The following is a 15,825-nucleotide window of genomic DNA, read 5'->3' on the forward strand; positions in this document are numbered from 1 at the left end:
TAAGTAATAGTTTGACTGTCAAATCCATGTATTGGTGTGTGGCCATTGACTTTTATGGAAAGACCGCCCCCAAATTTTCTGTGCCATTTCCTGGGCATTTCATTAACTCTGCGTTCTAAGTTCTGCGCATCCCAGCGCTTGGAAAAATCAATGGTACAAAACCTAAGATATTGATCTGTTTAAAACAATCAATCTTATGTCATCGTGATGTCCATAAACTTTTAGACTAACATCACCAATCTGAGGTTAAAATTTTGTCTTATAGGGTGAAAATGCAAGCTTGTGTAAGGTAGTAACACAAACTGTCCGCATTAGGGAAATTTGCGCAATACACCATTTACTATGGCAAAAAAATTCAACATGTCAATTTAAGATGATTGTATTTGTTGCCTACTCACAAAGTATTACCAAAAGTACATATATTTCAAGGGACATAACACTGAGACCCCTGGACATGGGTGGGGGAATATTTGTGTGACGACCTAAAATGGGGGCTCACCAGCACCCCATCTTATATGTCCAACCACCCCTGAACGTCAGACTCTATTGAAGCACCTACAGTGGTGTAAAGTACTTAAGTAAAAATACTTTCAAGTACTACTTAAGTAGTTTTGGGGGGTATCTGTACTTTACTATTTATAGTTTTGACAACTTTTACTTTTACTTCACTACATTTCTAAGGAAAATAATGTACTTTATACTCCTGACACCCAAAAGTAATCGTTACATTTTGAATGGCTAGCAGGACAGGAAAATTGTCGGTTGGATGTACTGCCAAATTCTCTAAAATGACGTTGGAGGCGACTTATGGTAGAGAAATGAACATTCAATTCTCTGGCAGCAGCTCTGGTGGACATTCCTGCAGTCCGCATTGCACATTCCAATTGCACATTCCCTCAGAACTTCAGACATCTGTGGCATTGTGTTGTGACAAAACTGCACACTTTAGTGGCCTTTTGTCCCCAGCAAAAGGTGCACCTGTGTAAATGATCATGCTGTTTAATCAGATTCTGGATATGGTGCACCTTTCAATGTGGATGGATTATCTTGGCAATGGAGAAATGCTCACAATTTTTTTTTTTTGGCTTATAGAACATTTTCGGGATCTTTCATTTCAGCTCATGAAACATGGGACCAACCTTTTACATGTTGTGTTTTTTTGTTCAGTGTAGTTTATTTTATTACAAATATAGCAGTATACAGTCCTCCAGATATCTGTTGACAAGGATATACATCACTGTGTATTTGTTCCTCTGTACATACAAAAATGGCCAAACATTTTGTTGTTGTTGCCATTTTCCATTGTTACTAACTTGTACTGGTTAAAAGTATGATTAAAGAAGAAGAAAAAAACGTGTACGTTTTGCAAACCATGTTTAGTACATCTAAAAGAGACAATGAGAAATTCATGGTTCAACAAGATATTATAGCCATCAAAAGGGTCGAATTTTAGCATTGATTGCACTTATGATAGAGTAGTTTACAGCTTTGATGGGTCACAGAATATATGACATGAAGGGGGATGTAATTATCTGAATTACTGTAGATTTGAATAGTTTAGTTAATCAAAAGTGAAGTATGGTTATAAGTCCAATGGGTGTTGTTCATATACCACTCTCAGACTCAAAATCAATATATTAGATACATACTATTTATCAGCATATTGACAGATTATTGCTATCAACTGCTGGTTGCAAGTTATATTACCCTGTTTGTATCTTTTGGAACAATAGCAATTAAGTTGATTAAAATGATGTAGAATAGATAGATGGGCTACCACTGGTGTCACAGGCATCCAAAGGTCTTGACCACCATGTTGCGATGCTTCTTTAGTATCACGTTGTTGTTGTCATCGTGGAAGAGTACAGAGATGGGACTGAGCTTGGTGGGTGCGCAGCACGCTTTGGGAACCTCATCCGGCTTCAGAAGGTGAACCTGCCATTGAAAACGGCAAATCAGACTCATTCATACATGCATTTTCATTATAGTCAATGATAATATCCTGTTATAAAAGAGATATGGGTTATTTAAGCAATAAGGCCCAAGGAGGGGTGGTATATTGAACATATACCACAAACCTCAGAGGTGCCTTATTGTTATTAGAACACCTACTCATTCAAGGGTTTTTCTTTATTTTTACTATTTTCTACATTGTTGAATAATAGTGAAGACATCAAAACTATGAAATAACACAAATGGAATCATGTAGTAACCAAAAAAGTGTAAAACATATCAAAACCTGTACGTCAAGGCTGAGAAATGTCTGTTCTTCCAACAGTCCGTCTCCTTCCTAGGGTACCGCATTTCCACTTCAGGGGTAAAGATGGAGAGTGACCGCATTTCAGCCGTGCGTAATTGGCCAACTCCCACCATGGTAAAGGAAGTACAGCGGTTTCTAGGGTTTGCCAACTACTACCGGAGGTATATCCGGGGCTTTGGTCAGGTACCGGCTCTCATTACCTCACTGTTGAAGGGGGGACCGGTGCGTTTGCAGTGGTCGGCTGAGGCGGACAGGGCTTTTGGTCAGCTGAGAGCTCTGTTTACCTCGGCTCCCGTGCTGGCCCATCCGGATCTCTCTTTGGTGTTCATAGTGGAGGTGAACGTGTCCGAGGCTGGGGTAGGAGCCGTGCTCTCTCAGCGCTCGGGTACGCCACCAAAGCTCCGCCCCTGTGCATTCTTTTTGAAGAAGCTCAGCCCTGTTGTCAAGGCTCTGAAGGCGTGGAGACAATGGCTTGAGGGGGCTAAACACCCTTTTCTCATCTGGACTGACCACCGCAATCTGGAGTACATCCGGGCGGCGAGGAGACTGAACCCTCGCCAGGCAAGTGGGGCCATGTTCTTTACCCGTTTTGTTTTCACCCTGTCCTACAGACCAGGTTCCCAGAATGCTAAGGCAGACGCACTGTCCCGGATGTATGACACAGAGGAGCGGTTCATAGATCACACTCCCATACTTCCGGCCTCTTGCCTGGTGGCACCGGTGGTATGGGAGCTGGACGCGGACATCGAGCGGGCGTTACGTACAGAGCCCACTCCCCTCCAGTGTCCAGCTGGGCGTCTGTACGTTCCGTCTGCTGTCCGCGACCATTTGATCTATTGGGCCCACACGTCACCCTCCTCTGGTCATCCTGGCATCGGTCGGACAGTGCGTTGTCTTAGTGGGAAATACTGGTGGTCCACATTGGCCAAGGACGTGAGGGTTTATGTTTCCTCCTGCTCGGTGTGCGCCCAGTGCAAGGCCCCTAGGCACCTGCCCAGAGTGAAGTTACAGCCCTTACCCGTTCCACAACGGCCGTGGTCGCACCTATCGGTGGACTTCCTCACGGATCTTCCTCCCTCACAGGGTAACCCCACAATCCTGGTCGTTGTGGATCAGTTCTCTAAGTCCTGGCGTCTCCTTCCTTTGCCCAGTCTCCCTACGGGGGACGGCGGAGGCTCTGTTTACACACGTCTTCTGGCACTACGGGGTGCCTGAGGATATAGTGTCTGATCGAGGTCCTCAGTTCACGTCAAGGGACTGGAGGGCGTTCATGGAACGTCTGGGGGTCTCGGTCAGCCTTACCTCTGGTTTTCACCCCGAGAGTAACGGGCAGGTGGAGAGAGTAAACCAGGATGTTGGTAGGTTTCTGCGGTCTTATTGCCAGGACCGGCCGGGGGAGTGGGCGGCGTTCATCCCCTGGGCAGAGATGGCCCAAAACTCGCTCCGCCACATGGTTTAAGCACTCGGAGGAGACCTGGGAAGCCGCTCATGTGCACCTGCAACGGGCCGTGAGGCGTCAGAAGGTGAGCGCCGACCGCCACCGCAGTGAGGCCCCGGTGTTCGACCCGAAACCTGCCCCTCCGCCTGCCGAAAGCCTGGCCCGCGGTTTGTGGGGCCATTCAAAGTCCTGAGGAGACTGAACGAGGTTTGCTACAGGTTACAGCTTCCCCCCGATTACCGTATTAACCCCTCATTCCATGTGTCTCTCCTCAGGCCAATGGTGGCTGGTCCACTCCAGGAGTCTGAGGTGCGGGAGGTTCCTCCGCCCCCTCTGGACATTGAGGGGGCCCCGGCGTATGCTATTCGAGCCATACTGGACTTGAGGCGTCGGGCGAGGGGCCTTCAGTAACTCGTGGAGTGGGAGGGGTACGGTCCGGAGGAGAGATGCTGGGTGCCGATGGAGGACGTTTTGGACCCTTCGTTGCTGCGGGAGTTCCACCATCTCCATCCGGATCGGCCTGCGCCTCTTCCTCCGTGTTGTCCCCGAGGTTGGTGTCGACGCACGGGGGGGTGGGGGGGGGGGGTACTGTCACGACTTCCGCCGAAGTCATAGCCATCGCCGATCCACTTTTAATTTCCATTTGTTTTGTCTTTGTTTTACACACCTGGTTTCAATTCCCCAATGACATGTTCATTATTTAACCCTCTGTTTTCCCCATGGTTTTTGTGCGTGATTGTTTTATGTATGTTTGGTCTGTTATTGTGGGCTCGGTATTACGACATGTTATTGGAATATTTGAGTAAAGTTACTTGTGTTACTCATTTCTGCCGTCCTACGCCTGACTCCTCTGCACCAGCTACACCCAGACCACTACACACCTTGTTTGTCTCATTCTTCCAACACCATATTTGGTATTTGTATTTTATATTATACCAACGATATATAGGAAGGTTTACAAATATGCCCAATCAATAGAACATTATGTCAGAAAACAATAGTCTAAACCCAATGTCTCTACCATATATGGTTGAAAAGTTACCGACGATTTACTCTGAGATTGTAACCTCACAACACCAAATATGGAACACATACAACCAAGTGCGGTGCAGTCTAAACTAGCAATGGTCACAGCAAATGATCAACGCTGTCAAGTACAAGTATATTAATGTTATAATATTGTAGAGAACAAGCTAATTATTAATTCTATGTAATTTCTAATGACATCAGGCAAAGAAAACTACTTTTGGACATGGATTTCGTAACTCCCTCCTGAATTGAGCCTTTTTCTCGACATTGTAAGTGAATATATAAAAATAATATATGTAAAAGAATACGCTTTTATCCAAAGCGACTTACAATAACACCTGCTGTCGTTTATGTATGGGTGATGACGGGAATCGAACCCACTACCCTGGCGTTGCAAGTGTCATGCTCTAGCAACTGAGCTACGAAGGAGAACGTCAACGTATGTAGAATGATGAAGAGCAATTTTAACGGATTCTAAAGGAATCATAGAATTCCAAACTCATTTCTATGGCGACACAGTTGGCAATTTTGTAAACAATAATTTTCGAACGTGTGTTGCCAAGAGACATCTAACCGACGTTCTATGGAACGTTTTCTGTGCGAAAACAACTTCAGTTTGCTGCTGACAACAAACTTGATTGATTTTTGACACCTGAGAAAGAACATCGACTGGAAAATGCCTGGGTGCTTTTCAAAATTGGCGGAGAGAGTGCGTGGACGTCGGCGGCCTACTGCGTCGACAGGTTGTTCAAATTCATTTGTGGCTTGTTTTTCTTGTCTTTTTCTGTTTTGCAGGGTTCGTGATTGTCGACAGGTGGACAGCGACAGCGACTTCGAAGAGGGTATGTGGAGTTTAAAACTCTTGTTTTACCACATTTAACAATGTAATTATAATTTGCGAAATGTTGTGTATTTCTATCATTCAGACTTGGCAAAAATGCTTGTGCTAGAGATGTTGTAGCTAGCTAGCTTGCTAGCTAACATTAACTTCAGTAACTGTTGCTAAGCGATTGACTTTTGCTAGCTAGTATTAGCAATCTTGCTACGTTTTATGTCCTAACTATTGTTTATTTTATATTCCAATGTTCCTAATTTTAGAAACAACTGTCCTGGATGAGGTCCAGTTGGATGTGCCATTGGATGATGTGCCAGATGTTCCACAGCTGCCAGTCCTCCTTGATGTCCAGAATGCTGCTATCATCCTTGAGGATGTGCCAGATGTGCAGACTATCCTTGAGGTACACTTTTCTGAAAGTTTGGGGTTTTATGTTTGAAAAATATCCCAGATATTCAAGTTGTGTCTCCTTGACATTAAACAAATCTCTTGTCTGCTTTCTGCTTTAGGAGGCCACTGGCAATTGGCAGTTGATTCCGATTAGGTTCAGCCCCCTGTACTGTGGGCCTGTTGTGATCAGGGTAAGAGACCCCCCCCCCCACACACACACACAGTCACATCACGGTTACAATGTTTACTGTTTCCAACATGAATGTATTGTAATGTGCAGAACAATGCCGGTCCGGTGGTTAAAGCTTGGAGAACTTTCCAGTTCATCAGCCCCATCATCACCTACATGCGTGGGGGATCCCAAGTATGTGTCTTTGTAACTACCTAATCCTAATCTACATTGTCAGTCATTTGATCTTGGTGGAAATGTGTCACAGCAATTGCTGAAGTGGTTTTGTTGATGTTGTCTTGTTGTTTATCTCAACAGCAGGTGGTGGTGAGGATGCACCACGTGAGTAGGGTGAGAGGCCTGGAGACTCAACTGGTGTGGGCCATCTCCAAGGAGACAGCCAGGCTTAGTCCAGAGGGGATCCCCTACTGTGCCATCAAAGTGCAGTCCATCACTTGGATCCAGGTAAGCCGTAAATACTACTGAAATAGTATTAGATTAGGCTTTTCTTCACTTATTCCATTTGGCCTTAACATGTATTCTCTCTCTGTCAGCGTGTGGCTGGCAGGGTGACCCACTATGCGTCTCACCTCCGCCACGAGACGTCTGTGGACGTGACGCTTGGCTGCTACCAGGTAAATAAATGATTTCCTATGTATATAGACTAGACATTACTGGGCATTTTTGCATTAGATTTGGTGTGTTTTCTAATAACGTGTGTGTGGTAAACAGGTGTGTTGTGTGTGTTTTGAGCAGCAGACTGATGTCTCAGTGGTGTACGCCACTCTCCACATGGGGCTGGACGGGCTTCTCTCCTCTTCAGCGTGGTCGGAGGCTGCCTCCTTCTCTACGCCCACCACTCAGCAGTTCACTGACCCAGAGCCTGAGGGCCACAACTGCTATGAGGTCAGACGTTACACACACATACTATTGACTAGGAGCATTAAGATCCTTCCATTGACCGGTTGTTTGTTATGTCATTGCATTGGTCACTGATTTTGAATGCTTGTTTTGTTGTCGTAGGGCTGGGAGGAGGACCTGCTGCCTGAGGAGAGGGAGGTTCCTCTGCTAAAGTGAGTTCCTCTAAATGTCTGTGTAGTCTGGGCTTGTCAGATACTGAAGGATAGTGGTCATAATGCTGTTATCCCCCATTGACTCTAATGGTTGACATGCTCCATTCCCTCCCTTTCACAGCCTCTACCTTATCACCAAGAGAGTGGAGGACATCGCCCTGAGGCTCGTCTCCCTGCGCCAGGCCTTCACTGTGAGTGGCCCCACTTTTCTTTTTCTCTCTGTGACTTCTTGTTCTGTCTCCTAGAGGAAGATGTCTCACCCTAACTATTCCCTCTTCCCTAGACCCTGCTTGGTTCCACCCTGAGCAGAAACCGTCTGTTTGTGGCGGGAAAGGTCCTCCTGGGCGCACTGGTTCAGGCCAACCACATGGTAACTCACTAACTCATTCTCTTTCAAGGGAAAGAATGCGTACCTGAGGGGATATATGTTCTGTTCACTAAGATGCTCTTTTCTTTGTCATAGGACGAGGCCAAGTTCATCCGTACCTATAAGGACTTTGTGGACTACCTGAGTGACCCCTCCAAGCGGAATGACATTGAGAGGGAGCTGGCTGAGGCAAAGGTGAGTTCATTAACTCTTTCAAGTCTCACTGAGTTCTTCCACATGCATGTCTTTTATACATCACAGTAGCTGATCTATATGAAATCATTCCTATTTTCTCCAAATGTGTTTTCTTGTCCTAGATCCATCATGTGAACATGATAGATGTCCTCTTTGAGCTGGTGCTGTTTGGGTTAATGACAGCTCAGAAGTCCCTGATGGTGGTAAGTAGCATCTCACCGGTACATGTTTTGATATCTCTATTAGCAGTTTCACTTAAATTCCTCTTCTCTTCTATTCTCTCCTCTTTTCTCCTCCTTTGTTTCCTTTAGCACCCTGGTGGGTTCGTGGAGCGTCTGTACGCTCTCCTGTACTCCTTCCTGCCCACTGCTGCCAACATGGAGCCAGAGGCTGACAGATACCTGCTGCTGCTCAATGTAAGAGTAAAGAGATTACTTCTTTTTACTTCCATATTCTTAAGTGTACTTCCTTTTTACCTCCTTATTCATGGTTAACCAGGTTCCAATGCCATTTTAGGGGGAGTATTTCTAATTGTCTCTCTCCTCTTGATTAGCTAGTAACTCAGAGCCATTTTCTATGTGTTGTGTGGTGTTCTCTTCAGGGCGGGCTGATGGTTCTGCTAGATGACATGTTTGGCCAGCAGCTGGCCTGGTACTTTAACCCAGAGTCTCTGGTCACTGAGCTCTCCAGCCTCCTGGAGTACCACTTGGAGAACCTCATGGCCAGCATGTAGTCCTACTGCAGGGACCATACTCCTTTCTCCTTCTCTCTTTTGAAGGAATTGAGGACTTGAAGTGCTTTGTTGTGCCCTGATTAGTTAACACCCATTAATTTAATGTATTCTCTTGTTTTCTCTCCCCACAGGATTCTTGTGACACTTTGCCACCCAACAGGGATCTAGACACCAATGCACTACATTACTTTGCACTGAATTTGACATTTTTAAATAAAACAAGTTGTAGTTCAAAAACATTTTGGTTTCCGTCTTTTCATTTATTTGATTTTATGACCATTTCCTCTTCCTAGAGTTATAATGCTAATATTAGAATATTACATGAACAATGATGCTTTACTTTCTGCATATGGAAATTTAAAAAAACGTTTAGTTGATTTACAGATACTACAGGCCCACACTTTATATGGTTTTGTACTGTGGGTTGTGATAGTGTACTATTTAAAAACATGTAGGACTACATCCACTGAGTGCACAAAACATTAGGAACATCTTCCTAATACTGAGTTGCACACCCTTTTCCCCTCAGAACAGCCTCAATTCGTCGGAGCATGGACTCTACAAGCTGCCCTAAGCGTTCCACAAGGATGCTGGCCCATGTGTCAAGTTGGCTGGACATCCTTTGGGTGGTGGACCATTCTTGATAAGCATGGGAAACTGTTGAGCATGAAAAAAACAGCAGTGTTGCAGTTCTTGACACACTTAACCCGGTGCGCCTGGCACCTACTACCATACCCTGTTCAAAGGCAGTTAAATCTTTTTTCTTGCCCACTATTCCTACTATACATTAACAGTCTGCCATTGTAGACTCCAGTAACTTGTGTATCTTAGTTTTTTATATTTGCCATTAATGTCTGAACCATTTACCATCTTTCCCACTGAAACCAGTAATGTTAGCGTTCATGTGAGAGAGGGTGTAGTAGTGCATACTGACCACTAGTTGGATCATAGTGTGGGTGGTGGAGTTCATGCAGGAACACAGAGGGTAGAGGCATTCTCCATCACAGTAGAAGGCAGAGTAACCCGTAGGAGCCAATACCCAGTCCTAATGGAGAGAAACACCATAGAAATCGAATGACAAGATTAGATGAATAGACTCTTTCTATGAGAAATACATGATAAAGAATGCAAAGAACATACTCTACAATGCACATCCTACACAAATGCCTTGCTTCCCTAAAAAATACTAACTGTGTGTTACAGCAAATAAGGTGGTACAATGTTAGCTCATGATTATCTATTCAGTACAATGAGTAGTTAAGAGAGATAGAATCTCACCTTCCAGCCTTGTTCACTGAATCTCACATATAATTCATGTCTCTTACAAGCCTGACGCCCACTGTTGACATGGCTGTGATCCGAAAGGGCAGGTCGTATTTGGGCAGGTCGTATCAATTTACAAAAAAAAAAAATGACGTTTTCGTCTTTTGAGCTTCTAGTCATGAAATCTATGCAGCCTACTCAATCACTTTTTATAGCTACTGTTTACAGGCCTCCTGGGCCATATACAGCGTTCCTCTCTGAGTTCCCTGAATTCCTATCAGACCTTGTAGTCATAGCAGATCATATTCTAATTTTTGGTGATTTTAATATTCATATGGAGAAGTCCACAGACCCACTCCAAAAGTCTTTCGGAGCCATCATCGACTCAGTGGGTTTTGTCCAACATGTCTCTGGACCTACTCACTGCCACAGTCATACTCTGGACCTAGTTTTGTCCCATGGAATAAATGTTGTAGATCTTAATGTTTTCCCACATAATCCTGGACTATCGGACCACCATTTTATTACGTTTGCAATCGCAACAAATAATCTGCTCAGACCCCAACCAAGGAGTATCAAAAGTCGTGCTATAAATTCTCAGACAACACAAAAATTCCTTGATGCCCTTCCAGACTCCTTCTGCCTACCCAAGGACGTCGGAGGACAAAAATCAGTTAACCACTTAACTGAGGAACTCAATTTAACCTTGCGCAATACCCTAGATGCAGTTGCACCCCTAAAAACGAAAAACATTTGTCATAAGAAACTAGCTCCCTGGTATACAGAAAATACCCGAGCTTTGAAGCAAGCTTCCAGGAAATTGGAACGGAAATGGCGCCACACCAAACTGGAAGTCTTCCGACTAGCTTGGAAAGACAGTACCGTGCAGTACCGAAGAGCCCTCACTGCTGCTCGATCATCCTACTTTTCCAACTTAATCGAGGAAAATAAGAACAATCCAAAATTTATTTTTGATACTGTTGCAAAGCTAACTAAAAAGCAGCATTCCCCAAGAGAGGATGGCTTTCACTTCAGCAGTAATAAATTCATGAACTTCTTTGAGGAAAAGATCATGACCATTAGAAAGCAAATTACGGACTCCTCTTTGAATCTGCGTATTCCTCCAGGGCTTAGCTGTCCTGGATCTGCACAGCTCTGCCAAGGCCTGGGATCGGGAGAGACACTTAAGTGTTTTAGTACTATATCTCTTGACACAATGATGAAAATAATCATGGCCTCTAAACCTTCAAGCTGCACACTGGATCCTATTCCTACTAAACTGCTGAAAGAGCTGCTTCCTGTGCTTGGCCCTCCTATGTTGAACATAATAAACAGCTCTCTATCCACCGGATGTGTACCAAACTCACTAAAAGTGGCAGTGATAAAGCCTCTCTTGAAAAAGCCAAACCTTGACCCGGAAAATATAAAAAACTATCGGCCTATATCGAATCTTCCATTCCTCTCAAAATTTTTTGAAAAAGCTGTTGCGCAGCAACTCACTGCCTTTCTGAAGACAAACAATGTATACGAAATGCTTCAGTCTGGTTTTAGACCCCATCATAGCACTGAGACTGCACTTGTGAAGGTGGTAAATGACCTTTTGGTGGCGTCAGACCGAGGCTCTGCATCTGTCCTCGTGCTACTAGACCTTAGTGCTGCCTTTGACACCATCGATCACCACATTCTTTTGGAGAGACTGGAAACCCAAATTGGTCTACACGGACCAGTTCTGGCCTGGTTTAGATCTTACCTGTCGGAAAGATATCAGTTTGTCTCTGTGAATGGTTTGTCCTCTGACAAATCAACTGTGCATTTCGGTGTTCCTCAAGGTTCCGTTTTAGGACCACTATTGTTTTCACTATATATTTTACCTCTTGGGGATGTTATTCGAAAACATAATGTTAACTTTCACTGCTATGCGGATGACACACAGCTGTACATTTCAATGAAACATGGTGAAGCCCCAAAATTGCCCTCGCTAGAAGCCTGTGTTTCAGACATAAGGAAGTGGATGGCTGAAAACTTTCTACTTTTAAACTCGGACAAAACAGAGATGCTTGTTCTAGGTCCCAAGAAACAAAGAGATCTTCTGTTAAATCTGACAATTCATCTTGATGGTTGTAAAGTCGTCTCAAATAAAACTGTGAAGGACCTCGGCGTTACTCTTGACCCTGATCTCTCTTTTGACGAACATATCAAGACTGTTTCAAGGACAGCTTTTTTCCATCTACGTAACATTGCAAAAATCAGAATTTTTCTGTCCAAAAATGATGCAGAAAAATGAATCCATGCATTTGTTACTTCTAGGTTAGACTACTGCAATGCTCTACTTTCCGGCTACCCGGATAAAGCACTAAATAAACTTCAGTTAGTGCTAAATACGGCTGCTAGAATCCTGACTAGAACCAAGAAATTTGATCATATTACTCCAGTGCTAGCTTCCCTACACTGGCTTCCTGTTAAGGCAAGGGCTGATTTCAAGGTTTTACTGTTAACCTATAAAGCGTTACATGGGCTTGCTCCTACCTATCTTTCCGAGTTGGTCCTGCCGTACATACCAATACGTACGCTACGGTCACAAGACGCAGGCCTCCTAATTGTCCCTAGAATTTCTAAGCAAACAGCGGGAGGCAGGGCTTTCTCCTATAGATCTCCATTTTTATGGAACAGTCTGCCTACCCATGTGAGAGACGCAGACTCGGTCTCAACCTTTAAGTCTTTACTGAAGACTTATCTCTTCAGTAGGTCATATGATTGAGTGTAGTCTGGCCCAGGAGTGTGAAGGTGAACGGAAAGGCTCTGGAGCAACGAACCGCCCTTGCTGTCTCTGCCTGGCCGGTTCCCCTCTCTCCACTGGGATTCTCTGCCTCTAACCCTGTTACAGGGGCTGAGTCACTGGCTTGCTGGTGCTCTTTCATGCCGTCCCTGGGAGGGGTGCGTCACTTGAGTGGGTTGAGTTACTGACGTGATCTTCCTGTCTGGGTTGGCGCCCCCCCTTGGTTTGTGCTGTGGTGGAGATCTTTGTTGGCTATACTCGGCCTTGTCTCAGGATTATAAGTTGGTGGTTGAAGATATCCCTCCAGTGGTGCGGGGGCTGTGCTTTGGCAAAGTGGGTGGGGTTATATCCTTCCTATTTGGCCCTGTCCGGGGGTATCTTCGGATGGGGCCACAGTGTCTCCTGACCGCTCCTGTCTCAGCCTCCAGTATTTATGCTGCAGTAGTTTGTGTCGGGGGGCTAGGGTCAGTTGGTTATACCTGGAGTACTTCTCCTGTCTTATCCAGTGTCCTGTGTGAATTTAAGTATGCTTTCTCTAATTCTCTCGTTCTCTCTTTCTTTCTCTCTCTGAGAACCTGAGCCCTAGGACCATACGTCAGGACTACCGGGCATGACGACTCCCTGCTGCCCCCAGTCCGCCTGGCCTTGCTGCTATTCCAGTTTCAACGGTTCTGCCTGCGGTTACGGAACCCCTACCTGTCCCAGACCTGCTGTTTTCAACTCTTAATGATCGGCTATGAAAAGCCAACAGATTTATTCCTGATTATTATTTGACCATGCTTGTCATTTATGAACATTTTGAAAATCTTGGCTCTCTCTAATTTTCTCCTTCTCTCTTTCTTTCTCTCGGAGGACCTGAGCCCTGGGACCATACGTCGGGACTGCCGGGCGTGGTGGCTCCTTGCTGTCCCCAGTCCGCCTGGCCTTGCTGCTGTTCTGCCTGCGGTTATGGAACCGCCACCTGTCCCAGACCTGTTGTTTTTCAACTCTTAATGATCGGCTATGAAAAGCCAACTGAATATTATTCATGATTATTATTTGACCATGCTTGTCACTTATGAACATTTTTTGAACATCTTGGCATAGTTCTGTTATAATCTCCACCCGGCACAGCCAGAAGAGGACTGGCCACCCCTCATAGCCTGGTTCCTCTCTAGGTTTCTTCCTAGGTTTTGGCCTTTCTAGGGAGTTTTTCCTAGCCACCGTGCTTCTACACCTGCATTCTAGCTGTTTGGGGTTTTAGGCTGGGTCTCTGTACAGCACTTCGAGACATTAGCTGATGTACGAAGGGCTATATAAAATAAACTTGATTGATTGATTGATTCTTATGGGGGTTGGGTTTCAGGGCGCGTGGGGGGCGACAGGGGGCCTGGCTGGCCCTGAAGAAGTTGGTTAGATGAATACTTGAAGGCTTATATCTATATTTTGTAATGTTGGATGTTGATTTCGGGAGGCTTCCATCATGGAAAAGGGACCAGACCACTTTTTTTGTTAGTTAACCTAAATGAATCACGACCCTCTATAGAATAACAACGGTGACAACAGTTGACTGCTATTTAAGTAATAGTTTGACTGTCAAATCCATGTATTGGTGTGTGGCCATTGACTTTTATGGAAAGACCGTCCCCAAATGTTCTGTGCCATTTCCTGGGCATTTCATTAACTCTGCGTTCTAAGTTCTGCGCATCCCAGCGCTTAGAAAAATCAATGGTACAAAACCTAAGATATTGATCTGTTTAAAACAATCAATCTTATGTCATCGTGATGTCCATAAACTTTTAGACTAACATCACCAATCTGAGGTTAACATTTTGTCTTATGGGGTGAAAATGCAAGCTTGGGTAAGGTAGTAACACAAACTGTCCGCATTAGGGAAATTTGCGCAATACACCATTTACTATGGCAAAAAAATTCAACATGTCAATTTAAGATGATTTTATTTGTTGCCTACTCACAAAGTATTACCAAAAGTACATATATTTCAAGGGACATAACACTGAGACCCCTGGACATGGGTGGGGGAATATTTGTGTGACGACCTAAAATGGGGGCTCACCAGCACCCCATCTTATATGTCCAACCACCCCTGAACGTCAGACTCTATTGAAGCACCTACAGTGGTGTAAAGTACTTAAGTAAAAATACTTTCAAGTACTACTTAAGTAGTTTTGGGGGGTATCTGTACTTTACTATTTATAGTTTTGACAACTTTTACTTTTACTTCACTACATTTCTAAGGAAAAGAATGTACTTTATTCTCCATACATTTTCCCTGACACCCAAAAGTAATCGTTAAATTTTGAATGGCTAGCAGGACAGGAAAATTGTCGTTTGGATGTACTGCCAAATTCTCTAAAATTACATTGGAGGCGACGTATGGTAGAGAAATGAACATTCAATTCTCTGGCAGCAGCTCTGGTGGACATTCCTGCAGTTTGCATACCAATTGCACATTCCCTCAGAACTTCAGACATCTGTGGCATTGTGTTGTGACAAAACTGCACATTTTAGTGGCTTTTTGTCCCCAGCAAAAGGTGCACCTGTGTAATGATCATGCTGTTTAATCAGCTTCTTGATATGGTGCACCTTTCAATGTGGATGGATTATCTTGGCAATGGCGAAATGCTCACCATTTTTTTTTTTTAGGCATATAGAACATTTTCGGGATCTTTCATTTCAGCTCATGAAACATGGGACCAACCTTTTACATGTTGCGTTTTTTTGTTCAGTGTAGTTTATTTTATTACAAATATAGCAGTATACAGTCCTCCAGATATCTGTTGACAAGGACATACATCACTGTGTATTTGTTCCTCTGTACATACAAAAATGGCATACAATTTCAATATACATACAATACATACAATACAATTTATTGTTGCCATTTTCCATTGTTACTAACTTGTACTGGTTAAAAGTATGATTAAAGAAGAAGAAAAAAACATGTACGTTTTGCAAACCATGTTTAGTACATCTAAAAGAGACAATGAGAAATTCATGGTTCAACAAGATATTATAGCCATCAAAAGGGTCGAATTTTAGCATTGATTGCATTTATGATACAGTACTTTGCAGCTTTGATTGGTCACAGAATATATGACATGAAGGGGGGATGTAATTATCTTAATTACTGTAGATTTGAATAGTTTAGTTAATCAAAAGTGAAGTATGGTTATAAGTCCAATGGGTGTTGTTCATACACCACTCTGACTCAAAATCAATATATTAGATACATACTATTTATCAGCATATTGACAGATTATTGCTATCAACTGCTGGTTGCAAGTTATATTACCC

The 15,825-nt window shown here is 43.9% G+C and overlaps 1 protein-coding gene and 1 long non-coding RNA gene across 2 annotated transcripts; one reads left to right on the forward strand and one right to left on the reverse strand.

Annotated features, from left to right (window-relative positions):
• Nucleotides 1–1,523: 1,523 nt before the first annotated feature.
• On the reverse strand, nucleotides 1,524–9,906 carry LOC139554722 (uncharacterized). The gene is made up of 3 exons (XR_011670882.1): nucleotides 9,768–9,906; nucleotides 9,424–9,534; nucleotides 1,524–1,935 (listed from the first exon to the last, which is right to left on the reverse strand). It is a non-coding gene; the product is annotated as an uncharacterized lncRNA (long non-coding RNA).
• LOC139555375 (uncharacterized) lies at nucleotides 5,197–8,782 on the forward strand. The gene is made up of 14 exons (XM_071369131.1): nucleotides 5,197–5,569; nucleotides 5,826–5,965; nucleotides 6,072–6,143; nucleotides 6,233–6,316; nucleotides 6,440–6,586; nucleotides 6,676–6,756; nucleotides 6,878–7,027; nucleotides 7,145–7,194; nucleotides 7,316–7,385; nucleotides 7,478–7,564; nucleotides 7,658–7,756; nucleotides 7,879–7,959; nucleotides 8,068–8,172; nucleotides 8,621–8,782. Exons 1-14 carry the CDS (start codon nucleotides 5,404–5,406, stop codon nucleotides 8,780–8,782), a joined length of 1,494 nt encoding a protein of 497 aa, XP_071225232.1. The 5' UTR covers nucleotides 5,197–5,403.
• Nucleotides 9,907–15,825: the final 5,919 nt, after the last annotated feature.

This window comes from Salvelinus alpinus, chromosome 26, assembly GCF_045679555.1.
Source record: "Salvelinus alpinus chromosome 26, SLU_Salpinus.1, whole genome shotgun sequence".
NCBI lineage: Eukaryota > Metazoa > Chordata > Actinopteri > Salmoniformes > Salmonidae > Salvelinus > Salvelinus alpinus.

What these genes read in the sequence shown, in the direction of transcription:
- LOC139555375 (XM_071369131.1), top strand. Translation starts at nt 5,404, where the DNA reads ATGCCTGGGTGCTTTTCAAAATTGGCGGAGAGAGTGCGTGGACGTCGG. An exon ending in GGGAGCTGGCTGAGGCAAAG is followed by an intron (nt 7,757 to 7,878) that starts GTGAGTTCATTA and finishes TTCTTGTCCTAG; the next exon opens with ATCCATCATGTGAACATGAT. An exon ending in GATACCTGCTGCTGCTCAAT is followed by an intron (nt 8,173 to 8,620) that starts GTAAGAGTAAAG and finishes CTCTCCCCACAG; the next exon opens with GATTCTTGTGACACTTTGCC.